General features: G+C 51.4%; 1 protein-coding gene and 1 pseudogene across 1 annotated transcript in view; one reads left to right on the forward strand and one right to left on the reverse strand.

The window, feature by feature from the left end:
* The window catches only part of AQP7 (aquaporin 7), an 86517-nt gene that overhangs the window by 27016 nt on the left and 46905 nt on the right, over positions 1–12596 (forward strand). Inside the window, 1 exon segment of the mRNA XM_022551556.3 lies at positions 1–8330. This exon segment is cut by the window's left edge and continues 27016 nt beyond it. Coding sequence (XP_022407264.1) covers positions 8305–8330 — 26 coding nt within the window. The 5' untranslated portion in view covers positions 1–8304.
* LOC111163170 (alpha-globin transcription factor CP2 pseudogene) lies at positions 15–5649 on the reverse strand (annotated as a pseudogene).

A 12596-nucleotide genomic window follows, 5' to 3' on the forward strand; every position in this document is an offset into this window, starting at 1 on the left:
CAAAGTGTGGGGTGGGGGAGGAGAATGTGTGTATGTGTATACATTAAAAAAAGGATTAGAAAGAAACTTACCAGAATTTTTGTAGTTGTTGTCATGGAGGGAAAATGCTCTTTTCGCTTATTTCTATTTTAGGTAATAGAAGAAGTAAAAGAAAAGAATCTGAGTTTTTTTTCCATTTTTTAAAACTTTCCACTCCAATGATGGACAATTATATCTGCTTGACTTGTTTGGCTATGTGTTCATAAACATTTAAATTTTCAGTTAGGTTGAACATTAATGTCCCCAATCACTAGATCACATTAAAAGATTTTTAGTGTAGTGAGTAAGAAAGGGGAGGTTGATGAGCACTGGGTTTTTTCCAACCTATTTACTAGCAAAAGAAGTGTATTGCAGGCAAAATTAAAATAAGAAAACTGAATGACTTCTGAAAGAGGGACCAAATGCCTAAAGATACATCAGAGTCTGCAAAAATTGCCCTGTAGCACACTAATATTACCAATTCATTTCAACTGATTTATCATTTCAACCAAATTAGTTTTTGAGTTAATGGTCTGCTGCTGCCTTTGTAAACCTTTTCCTGGATCCTTTCTAGAGGCCAAAAGTAGTGGGGTGAGAGGACGCATACCCTCCAACCCCATTTCACAGGTAGGGAAACAGAGGCTCAGGGGCAGGGACTGAGCCAGGGTTGGGCAGTGAATCTGATGCCCAGCTGGGACTCAAACCCAAGTAAATGTGCAAGGCATCTGGCGGGGTCTTCACTGAAGCCAGAGCTAGGATACTTGGTTAAATTTGAATTTCAGAGAAACTATGGGTAATTTTTTGTTTGTTTTTCCTTTTTTGTTTGTAAACAATGGGTAATTTTTTAGCATAAGTATGTCCCAACTATTGCATATATTGTTTCTCTGAAATTCAAATTCAAAACTGAACGTCTTGCATTTTATTTGGCGGCCCTACTCAGAGCCCACCCTGTGCAGACAGGACCCCGGGTATTCCCTGTCTGCCTGCACCATCCCCCTTGGCCCTGGAGATCCCCCCAGGCTCTGTCTAGACCCACCTCTGATCCTAGTGCCCAGCCTTGCTGACCCTCTTGCTCCCTGTCTTCTCTCCATGGTTGAACTTTCTGCCGGCTCAGCCTCCACTTCTTCAGTGCTGTGACCATCCTCCATCCCACCAGTTCACCAAGGCTAGCCTCTCCTCAGCACGCACCTCTGGGGCCACAGCCTCCCCGAGCTTCCAGTGTCCTCTTGGCAGCCTGGTGTCTGGGTTTCTATCTCCCTCCTCACCTGCTCCTTCTCAGTCACCCTCCTGTCCCCAGAATCCTGCCCCCATCCCTTGCCCCACACCCTCGTGCTTCCTGGCGAGCCCATTGACTCCTGTGGCGGATGCCCAGGGGCTGACATCTGTTCTCTTTCTCCAGCCTGAGCCTGGGCCCAATCATGCCCCTGCCTGCTGGGTGCTCTGAGGCCTCAAGGACCCCAGACTGACTACTTCACTCTTCTCTTTGCTTAGCACCTTTCAAGGGCTCCTCAGGCTCTTGGGATAAAGTCTGCCTCTGTGTCCTGGCAGACAAAGCTCTTCATGGTCTGTCCCTGCCCACTTCTCCAGCCCTATGCAAACCGCTGACAGTCCCCAGAACATATTAGGTTTTCTCACAATCCCACTGGGCTTCAAATGACTTAAAATAACCACTACCGGGGCTTCCCTGGTGACGCAGTGGTTAAGAATCTGCCTGCCAATGCAGGGGACACGGGTTTGAGCCCTGGTCCTGGAAGATCCCACATGCTGCAGAGCAACTAAGCCTGTGAGCCACAACTACTGAGCCCGTGTGCCACAACTACTGAGCCCACGAGCCACAACTACTGAGCCCACGAACCACAGCTACTGAAGCCTGCTTGCCTAGAGCCTGTGCTCCACAACAAGAGAAGCCACCACAATGAGAAGCCAGTGCACTGCAACAGAGTAGTCCTCTCTCTCCGCAACCAAAGAAAAGCCCGCGTGCAGCAACGAAGACCCAACGCAGCCAGAAATAAAATAAATAAAAAGCAAAACAAAACAAAACAAAACAAAAAGACCACTACCACCCCATCCTCCCTCTCTCATTTTAGAGGACTCAGTGCCCATGCCATCTCTTCTGGAAGATTCTTGCCCACCTCCAGGCTGGCTTAGCTGTTCCTGTAACCCCTCTACCTTAACACAGTGTATCCTAAGTCACCTGCCGTTATTTTTTCTTTTGAAGGTTGATTTTAATGAACAAAAATCTCTGTATAAAAACATTTAAACTTTATCAAATGCTTTAAAAATACACACACACACAGATCCAAATCCAATACAGAATCTTTTGAAGATTATCATTTTTCACCTCAGCATAACATGTAGAGGGATTTCTGGATAAAACTTTACATGTGAAAAAAGACCCATAGTCTTACACATGCACACACACAAGAGCACACAATCACAATCAGGAAGAACTAAAGTATATGCTAAGAATGCAAACGAGATAGGAATGAATTTCTTGTAAAGCTTATATAAAAGAATGCTGCAAAGGGGCTTCCCTGGTGGCGCAGTGGTTGAGAGTCCGCCTGCCGATGCAGGGGACACGGGTTCGTGCCCCGGTCCGGGAAGATCCCACATGCCATGGAGCGGCTAGGCCCGTGAGTCATGGCCGCTGGGCCTGTGCGTCCAGAGCCTGTGCTCCGCAACGGGAGAGGCCACAACAGTGAGAGGCCCGCGTACCGCAAAAAAAAAAAAAAAAAGAATGCTGCATGAGTAAAAGAACTTTCTATACCAAGAGAAGATGCAGAGAGGGGAAAGAGAAAGCAGAGGTTAGTCTAACTCATTAATAAATAGTTTGAGAAGGTCATTCAAGAACAGTGAATTTGGGGAGTTACAGATAATCCCTAGTTTTCACCACCTCAAATTCTGTGAATCTGGTAACTGATGATGCTTTGAAAGTGTCTATGTTTTCATTTTTTTGTAGGTCTTGATTTGTTCATCAATTTTTAGGTGTGGTTTGTCCCTTTTGGTGTTAATTCCTCAGTTCTCGCTCAGTGTTACATCCAATTCACCAGAAGAGCCACAGTAAGAAACGATGGCAAGCACAGAGGACTACAAGGGTGGCAGTCACGGATGGCAGTTAATAAGAGCCAGACGGCCTGGGTTTGCATTTCAGCGTCACTAGATGCTAGCTTCCTGTTACTCAGCAAGCTCCTCGGCCACTCTCTGTCTCCATTTCCTCATCTTCAATTAAGGATCATTATTACCTACTTCATATAGGGCTATTAAGAGGATTTAAACAAGATAATCCACTTAAAGAATTTATCACACTCGGCTTCCCTGGTGGCGCAGTGGTTGAGAGTCCGCCTGCCGATGCAGGGGACACGGGTTCGTGCCCCGGTCCGGGAAGATCCCACGTGCCGCGGAGCGGCTGGGCCCGTGAGCCATGGCTGCTGAGCCTGCGCGTCCGGAGCCTGTGCTCCGCAACGGGAGAGGCCACAACAGTGAGAGGCCCCCATACCGCAGAAACAAAACAAAACAAAAAAAGAATTTATCACACTGCCTGACACAACTAAATGTGCAGTAAATGTTACCTAAAATTACTATTAGTCATAGAATTACAGGGGAATCAAAAGAAGAATTTTCTTCTTTCTCCGTATTTCTCTTTAATGAGGTTTTCAGAGGCAAAAAAGATTGAGGATCTAGTCTTATGAATATAGATATTTGCTTTTATGTTAGAAAAAAAATTACATGGCTCCATATCACAAAATTTAACATCTTTCCATTAAACATCACACAATCCTCATCATCACTATGCCCTACACACACCCTAAGTGATGTGGAGTTTCTATTGATATTCAACAATAGGGTCCAGAAATTTTAAATAAGAAATAGTTGCAGAAATGCATGTTGGGCAGTAATCTGTGGGTGCCCTAAGAGCTTGGGCCAACACAGATGCCTGGGATTCTGCCTCCAAGGCCTGGACCCACCCACACACAGTCAGATGGGTCAGGTTCCTGCAGCCCTTCAAAGCTCCATTTGAGACCCCCTTCAAGAGGGGAGTTCCCAATAGGTGAAAGCAGCAGCAGCCACTGAGGATGGAATGCCCCACGCCTACTTCCGTACGATATGATAGCGATCATTGGTTTCTTTCATTGTGTCCAGAATAAAACAGGCTTCTTCCTGAAAGTTCTGTATCATCTCATCACTAAAGAGCACATGGATTCCTGTGGGCCCCTGCTTGTGGACCTGGCTGATCTGGCAAGGGGAAACGCTGAAAAGCTGAGCAATTTTTTCTGTCAGTCCAACAGCTGTCAGTTCTTCTAGGTAGATGGCATGGTAAACGAAGAAAGTACCATTTGAGTCTCCATCCTCGTGCTTCTGCTGCTGTTGCTGCTGCCCCCTCAGCCGCAAGGATTCCTGACAAACATAAATGGTTAGCCTTGGGCACACCATCCGGCCTTTTAATGCATTAAAAAGTCTGATTCCATCTGCAGGGCCACAGATTTGAATCACATCATCTCTAGTTAGTTTCAATAAATCTGCCCCTGAGACCTTTGTAAAAAGCCTCGTGAATGTGGAAAAACGGTTTCCATGCAACCACCGCTGAGCCTCCTGAGGTGTGGTTGTCAGCAAGAGGTTATCTGTGACTGGAGGGGGCAGCTCTGGCTGGTGACTTGGTGAACCATTTCCTTCCCCAAGAGAAAGACTGCTATGGGAACTGCTGAAGCCAGGCGATGGGGAATTATTGACATACGTGATCTCGGGCCGTGGAGAACACTCTGTGAGTATAGTTGTCGCATAGGAAGGTTGCTATTTCTCCTTCTCACGAGGCGTTCGTTTCTCCATTTTCTCCCTGTCTGTTTTTTGTTTTCTGTCTGCACCTTTGGGCTTGAAGACTTTGATCTGGCAGCTGGCTGAGTGTAAGTGCCCAGTATATTCCCCATTCTCATTCTCCTTGAAGGTATCGATTTGTACTCAAAATGGCACTCCCTTCTCTCCACCATGTTTCTGCATAGTGAACTCGGTGCTAATACAATGCACTTGAATAAACACAGATGTCCTCTTTGCAGGGTCCCACAGGAACTCCACTGTATTTAGTTGGTTTGGATTAGCCCTAGGATCGATTATACCCACAGACATTGGGATATCTACGTCAAGAATTCTATCTCCAGGTGGGTTCCACCTCCAGCCCTCCAGCTGCTGATGTTCAGTGTATTGGAGCCGTCTGTCATGGAACATGACACGGAATACACTCTTCACCAACTTGCCGTTAATTTCTGGTAGTTCTCCAAGTTTCCTGTTGTCTAGTATTCGGATTTCATAAGACTGGCCTTGATTGAGATGTGTCAGGGTTTCATCATGGAGTTTCACTGCTGGAGGGGTGGCAGCACAAAGCACGTATTGAAAAGGGAGGATTTTATTCTCATTATCTGGAGGCAAACTTGACTCTTCTTGCTTAAAGATGGGCAATGCTTGGCATCACCTGCGCTCCCATGCCGCTTTCGCACCTTTTCCCCCGCCCCTTTCTGCGGGAACCACCTGCCGTTTATCTGTCTGTCCCAAGACACAGGCAGGAGGGTGTCTGCTCTACCTCTGGGTCCTCAGCGTACAGCCCAGTAAATGAGTCCAGGGCTGGATCCCTGACTCCAACATGGATCCCATTTCCCTCCCTCACCAGCCTGATCCCAGCCCAATCCAGCTCTGCTCAAGTTCTGACCTCATCCAAGACCCCAGCTTCACTTTTGACTCTTACCTCGCCCTGGCCTCAACAGCACACAAAGGAAAGGAATAAAGGCAGGCGCCCCTCACTACCAGGGGTACATCTCTACCTCCCTGAAGAAGGACTCAGCGTCCTGAGCCCTCTTCGAGTCTGCAGAGGGGAATGAGGGCAAGTAGGGGTGGGAACCTGGGCAATGCAAGTTCCAGACCTGACCCGGTCTATTGGCACCCTCTAGAGGACAGTTCTATTACCAGAGCTGGCTTTGCAACTAGATCCTATACCACCTCTCCACAATGAGGGGCTACAGGCCTCAGAAGCTTCTGGACCCACTGCCCACCATCCACTACTCCACCTGGGGGGCCTCCTTACGTTCTGCAGACCAGCAAACCCCTCCCTTGTTTCTCAGCACCGGGTCACCTGCTCAAATCCCAAACTGGCCCATCTTTGGAGGCTCAGCCATTCCCTGGCTCCAGAAGTCCTCTCAGATGGCAGCTGGTGCCCTGGTTTGCTCCTGACCCCTCCTTGGTCACCCCACCTGCAGCCTTACATTCTGGTCCAGCTTGGCTCCTTCCCAGATGCCTTGCTTGCTGTTCACAAGGGAGGCATCTTCTTGAGGGCGGGGCCTAGGGTTCCCCTTCCCCCACTCAGACGGGGGCTCCCAGAGCACGAGGCCCAGGCTCTTTCTCCTCCCCACCAAACTAAGAACCTCCAGAGAACCAGGCCTGGCTTTCTACCTCCCCTCTTAGACTGAGGTTCTCCTGCAAATATGGCTTATGTCTCTTCCTTCCCCTCAGACTGGGAGGTCCCTGAGTCCTGGGCATGAGTCTCTCTTTCTTTCTTCGGGATGGGTGCTTCCTTAGATTTGACCCAGGGTCTTCTCCCCAACCCTTCCACCTGGCTATTGATCTCCAGACTTTTCCACCTCCAATCCCCATTCTGTGCAGTTCTGCCCACAGCTGGGTCACTCAGGAGCCTCTGGAGCCTCCCCCAGCTCTGGGGCCCTGGGAGGGCTTCCTTCGGCTCTGGGCTGGACCTTTGGCTTGGAGCACAGGCCCTTCCTGTGGGACCGTGAGGCCCAGAGCGCCCACCCGAGCTCCACCTCTGACCTCACAAAGGCTGCCTCAGAACCTGGTCTCCATGGAGCTGCTGGCAGGAGAAGGGGTGCTATTTTGGGCAGTGCGTCCGGACTCGGTGATGGGGCCAAACCCCTGCCCCACTGACCTCTTCCCTGGAACAGCAGAGCAGAGCAGTGCTCGGGCCACCCCGAGGAGGGCCGAGAGGCGGGCTCTAGCTTGGGGACGCAGGGACAGTGGAGCCTGAGACAGTCACGGAGGAACAAGTTCAAGACCTGCTGTGACTGAGAGGCCCCCAAGGCAGACGCTGGGAAGCATAAGGCACTTGGGCAGAGTGAGTCGGGCTCTAGGCAGGGCTGGGACAGGGGGCCTCCCCTGGGACCCAGGCCTGGAAGTGCCACTGCTGGGGACCACATGGGGAGGAGGTGACCGTGGGACTGTCTGGGGAAGGAACCCCAGCCGGGAGTTGAAGGCCTGGATATCTGCTCTGGTTTAGTCCTGAGTTGCTGCGTCATATGGGCGCATCACACTTCCTCTCTGGGCTTCAGTTTCCTTACCCGTAAATTGACTGCTGGGAGGCCCAGTGGTACAGCAGAGACTGGGAGGTTGTGTGGGGCTGGGCTGCCAGCAGAGCCTGAGGGGTGGGAGTCGGGGGGCGAGTAGAGACTGGCGACACGGGACCAAAGCAGAAGGGATGCAGATCAGAGTAATGGGTGGATTTCTGGCTTTGCTGGAGTGGTTCCTCCCTCTGGAGTCCCCTCCTGAGAGGCTGGGGCTAGAGGGTTTCTGCCATCAGGGCTAGGGATGTGAACTTAGGCTGCAGCTAGAGGGAAGCTGGCTAGAGAACAAGGGAGCATGCAGGATGGGGAAACTCCAGGGTTACCTTTGTGCTGTCATTTGTGAGGAAAATGGGGATTAAAAGGGGGGAATTTTCAGGAAAGGTGAGAGGGTAGATTTTGTTCTGAGGTGGGGGTTAGGACTAAATGAACTTTCAGGACCTCATCCTGCGTGTGTGTGTGTGTGTGTGTGTGTGTGTGTGTGTGTGAGTGTGTGTGTGTGCAAGGGGAGGCAGACAAGGCCCTGGAAAGTCACAGTGTAAGTCAGCAGCAAGAGAGCTTGAGGTTAGACTGAAGACAATAATACCCGCATATATGAGGGGTGGAGCTGCTGGGGGGAGGCTGTGGGCATCTCCACTGTCCAAAGCTGGCCTGCAGACTTGGGAAGGTCAGGAGGACCTCCGCAGGGCCTGGTCCGGGGGCCACGAGTCCGGGGGCCAGCAGGGGTGAGGGGGTGTGGCTTTAGTGCCACTCCCCATTGGCTGAAGACACCGACCCCTCCTTCTCCGTCCCTGCCAGCTCGGCTGGGTTGAGGGGTTGGCACTGGCAGCAGCTGTCCCTGTGGCTTCTTCCCTGGGGGAGCTGAGGTCTGATGAGAATGAGGGGCGAAGTTCTGAGCCCCCCAGCCCTAGTGACCTCTCTCTGTCTCCATAGCATCTAAAAATCTCAAAGACAGAATATGACTCAGGCCGACAGGAAGAAGCGGTAAGCATCCCACCCATTCCCCTACCCCAGCCCTTCTGTCCTGCACCCAGCACACCCCCAGGGCCCTCCCTGCCCCTCTCTCAGCCTCTCCCTCATGGTAGCTGATGCTCCCAGACTCCTTCCTTCCCACCCCGTACCAGCCCATGGGGCCCAGAAGAAGGATCTCTCCCACCTGTGCCCATAGCCAAGCATGGGCTGGGCCCTGGGCTGAGGGGAGGCTCAGAAAGACCCAGATGAGGGTCAAGGAGTTGGGCAGTGGGTTCCAGCTGCCCCTGTGTAGGTTGTGCTCAATTGAACTGAACTCACCACCTCTCACCCGCTCAGGCTCAGGTCTCTTTGGGGTGAAATAAAAGCCAAAGTCCTTGCAATTGCCAAGGCCCTGCCTATCTAGTGCCCATTTCCTCTCTGACCTTCCCCCACCCCACTCTCCCCTCCTTTCCTTCAAACATGCTCAGAGTCCTTCAGTGGCCATCCCCACTGCCTGAAACGTTCTTTCCGCAGTTCCGCACAGGGCTTGCTCCCTCCCCTCCTCCCTGTCTTTTTTGTTTTTAAAATAAATTTATTTATTTATTTATTGGCTGCTTGGGTCTTCGTTGCTGCGCACAGGCTTCCTCTAGTTGCCGCCAGCAGGGCTACTCTTCCTTGCGGTGCATGGGCTTCTCATTGCAGTGGCTTCTCTTGTTGCGGAGCATGGGCTCTAGGTGAATGGGCTTGAGTAGTTGCGGTGCACAGGCTCAGTAGTTGCGGCTCGTGGGCTCTAGAGCGCAGGCTCAGTAGTTGTGGTGCACAGGCTTAGTTGCCCCGCGGCATGTGGGATCTTCCCAGACCAGAGCTCAAACCCGTGTCCCCTGCATTGGCAGGCGGATTCTTAACCACTGCGCCACCAGGGTAGTCCCCTCCTCCCTGTCTTTGCTCAAATGCCACCTTCTCAGTGAAGCTCACCCTGACTGCCCTACTCAGTCACTGCCCACCCCCTTTTCCTTGCTCTACCTTTTCCCGTAGGATGTACTACCTTCTACCACACAGATGACCTACTTAGGACATTTCATCTCTGCCTGTCAGCTCCACATGAGCATGGATGTTGGTCTGCTTGTGTGCTCTTGGATAGAGAGAATGAATGGGTCCCTTCTGTGCCGATGACATCGCTGTCTCTGCCCAGGACTCTCATAGGACTTTAGACCCTTTTTCCAGAGACTCACTGGTCCTGCAGGCAGCTCAGTCCCAGCTGAAAACAGCCTTCCCCACTCCTCTCCCACCACTTCCCATGGTCTCAGCTCAGTCAAGGATCCCCTTCTCCTCCGATGCTCAAGCCAGAAGTCAAGGCCTTGTCCTTGCTATTCTGTCCCCCACTAACCACCTCATGTCCCTCACATCTAACCACCAATCTGCTAAAATATGTAAGATATCCTCACTCCCACATCCCTACGCCCTCACAGCCACTTTAGGCCACCACTTGCCCATTCTTCAAGTCTCTTCAGGCCTTGCCTCCCACCCCGGGGCTTCTTGCTCTGACGGTGTTATCCATCTCCTCCACTGGATGAAGCCATCCAAGGGCAGAGACAGGATTTTTACTTTTCCCCCTTGTGCCTGACTTATAAGTAGCTGCTCAACAAACATGTGTTAAATGGATAAATATTGGTTAGCCGGTTAAATGGTTGGCTTGAGGTTAGTTGGATAGTTTGCAGCTGGTTGGTTGATTAGATAATTAAACGAGCTGGTCAATAGGAGAATCAGTTAGTTGGTTAAGTTGCTAGGTTGATGAGTCAAAGGGTTGGTTGGTGGGTTGTTAGATATTTAGTTCCTTGGTTAGCACATATTACTTAGGTAATTACCTCATTGGCTGTTAGTTTCTTGGTTTGTAGGCTAGTTTTCTTAGATGCCCTTTATCATTCTATACCCTTCCTTGAGCTCTCTCATCTATGCCCACGGGTCAGATAACCATCTATGACATAGTGACGTCCAAATGGGTATCTCTAAACAAGACCACATGACCGGCAGCCTCCTTACTGGTCACCACCACTTAGCTGTCTAGTGAGCTCCTCAAACTCGCCACACCCAGAAGGGGACCCCTCATTCTCCAGCCTAAGCCTGCAGCTTCTCTCATGTGCCTCACACAGGCCATCGTGCTGCTCTAGCCAGAGCCTGGGGTCATCCCTGACACTTCCTTCTCCATTCTCCTCTCTAATAAGACACCAAGTCTGTCAGTTTGACTGTCTTCCTCTCACCACCGCCACCGCACCTTCCTGGCTCAGGCTGCCATCACCTCTCAGCCTGTCCGATTGCTCACCACGCCTCTACTCATGCTCCCTTATTCCTGCCTCCAAAGAGGAGACAGTGCTTCCACTTAAATCCGTCACCCCATGGCCCTCTGGGGCGAGGTCAGACTGCCTAATGTGGGCCATGAGGCCATCTGCCCATCTCGTGCCACTCTCCGTTCTCTCTCTGCAGCCCATCCTTATAGAATTCCTCTATACATCACACACTGTCGTAGCTGCAAGCCTTTGTCCAAGCATTAGCCCAGAACCTTCCCCCAGCCTCCTCTGATGCTCCTTCATCTGGCTGGTCTTGTATTCTCGACCTAAATTTCCTCTGGGAGAGCCTCCTACTCCCTCCTCTGGGTCATCTGCTTCCTCCCTGCAACCCCATAGTGCCCACTCTTCACTGTGGCAACACTCTTTACACTTTTAAGTAACTGCTTAGTTAATTGTTCATCTTCCTAAGAGCAGGGATCATGCCAATGTTCTTTACTGCAGTCACTGAACACAGTAGGCATGGTAGGCATTCAATAAATCTTTGGTTCACTGGCTCCTTGGTGGTTGTCACTTACTGCGTCCTGCCTGCTTTGTGGTGAGGAGGAAGGGGCCAGGGTTCCAGAGCTCTCTTGGTGTCTGTGACTTCCTGCTTTGTCTACTGCTCCTCTGCCTCTGTGGTACCTTCCCAGGACTGTTCTTGAATTCCTGCTGTCTCAGGCTCTTCTTCAGGGCTGAGGAGGCATAGGGGCAAGGCGACCCTTATATGATGCTGCATGGGAGCTGCAGCTGGATGGGAGCCAGTGGGCCGACCATCCAGGCAACTCTACATCCCCCTCCATGTGCTCAGTCCTGGGTTTGTTTCCCTGAAGTAAGGAGACAGCAAGGACTAGGGTGGGTGAGAAATGAACATGGGGTCTCAGCCAGAAAAGTGGGAGGGGTTCTATCCATGCCTGGTTTACATTTCTCACTCCCTTGCTCTCTGCTGCGGTGAGGCTGGGGAAAGTCAGCAAGCTGAGGTGGGGTGTGGGTGATGTTGCTGACCCCAGCGGGGTGAGGAAGGTGAGGGTCACTCAGCATGGGAGGCGGGGGAGGGTCACCAGTCTGAACAAGCACTAAGGCTGCACTTAGAGGCATCTGCACCCCACCTCCTCCTTAGCCTCCGGACACCGTCTCTTTCCTCACACTCAAGTCCTATTCCCCCACCACCAACAGAAGATAGAGCCTCTAACTCACTTTTTCATCCATCTATCCATCCAATCATGCACTTACTAAACAAACGTTTATCAAGCCTCTACCATGTGTCAGGCACTGTGGGAAGTTCTGGGGATCTAGTGGAGAGTAACAGATGAATTCTCAGTTTTCGTTCATTCGACAGTGTATATTGCACACCTACTATGTGCCCGGCACTGTGCTAGACAATGAGGATACACCAGGGAGTAAGACACAGTCCCTCCTTTCCTCTGTCCCCCCCGTTCATTCGTTCATTCATTCACTCCCTCACAAGCATTCATTTGTGTTGACCTTGCTTCAGAGCCTGGTATATTCTGCCGTCCCCGTCATCTCTGGCAGAACCTGGGGCATGCTTCAGGCCTCAGTGCTGTTTCTAGAGCCCAGGAGCAGACTTTGCCACAACCTGTGCTGTTTGCAGAGCCTCACTGCTGCCAGATGCCTTACCTGTGTCCCCAGAGCTCTGGCCCCAGCAGACAGGCAGACAGACAGACAACTGAGCTCCACTCTCCTGCCTGCTCTCTCCCATCTGCTTCTCCCCTGAGGCTCTTTGGCAGCACAGATGGCACTCACTGGCTTCCCAGCTGCCCCCTCTGCAACCTGGCTTCATTAGTGCTCGCTTCTCAATGGTCCAGTCCCCCATCAGGAGGAAGAAGGGGCATGATCTGGATACCCCCAGTCCCTCTCCACATCCCTGGGACTCTCACATGCCTCTGACCCCAGCAGTACCAGCTGCCCTGGGCAAGAGGAGGTGTGTGGAGAGGCCACTGGGTTACCCATTAACTCA

The sequence above is a fragment of the Delphinapterus leucas genome, chromosome 6 (genome assembly GCF_059928025.1).
Source record: "Delphinapterus leucas isolate spDelLeu-1000000601 "Yukka" chromosome 6, BTC_Dleu_Yukka2, whole genome shotgun sequence".
Taxonomy (NCBI): domain Eukaryota; kingdom Metazoa; phylum Chordata; class Mammalia; order Artiodactyla; family Monodontidae; genus Delphinapterus; species Delphinapterus leucas.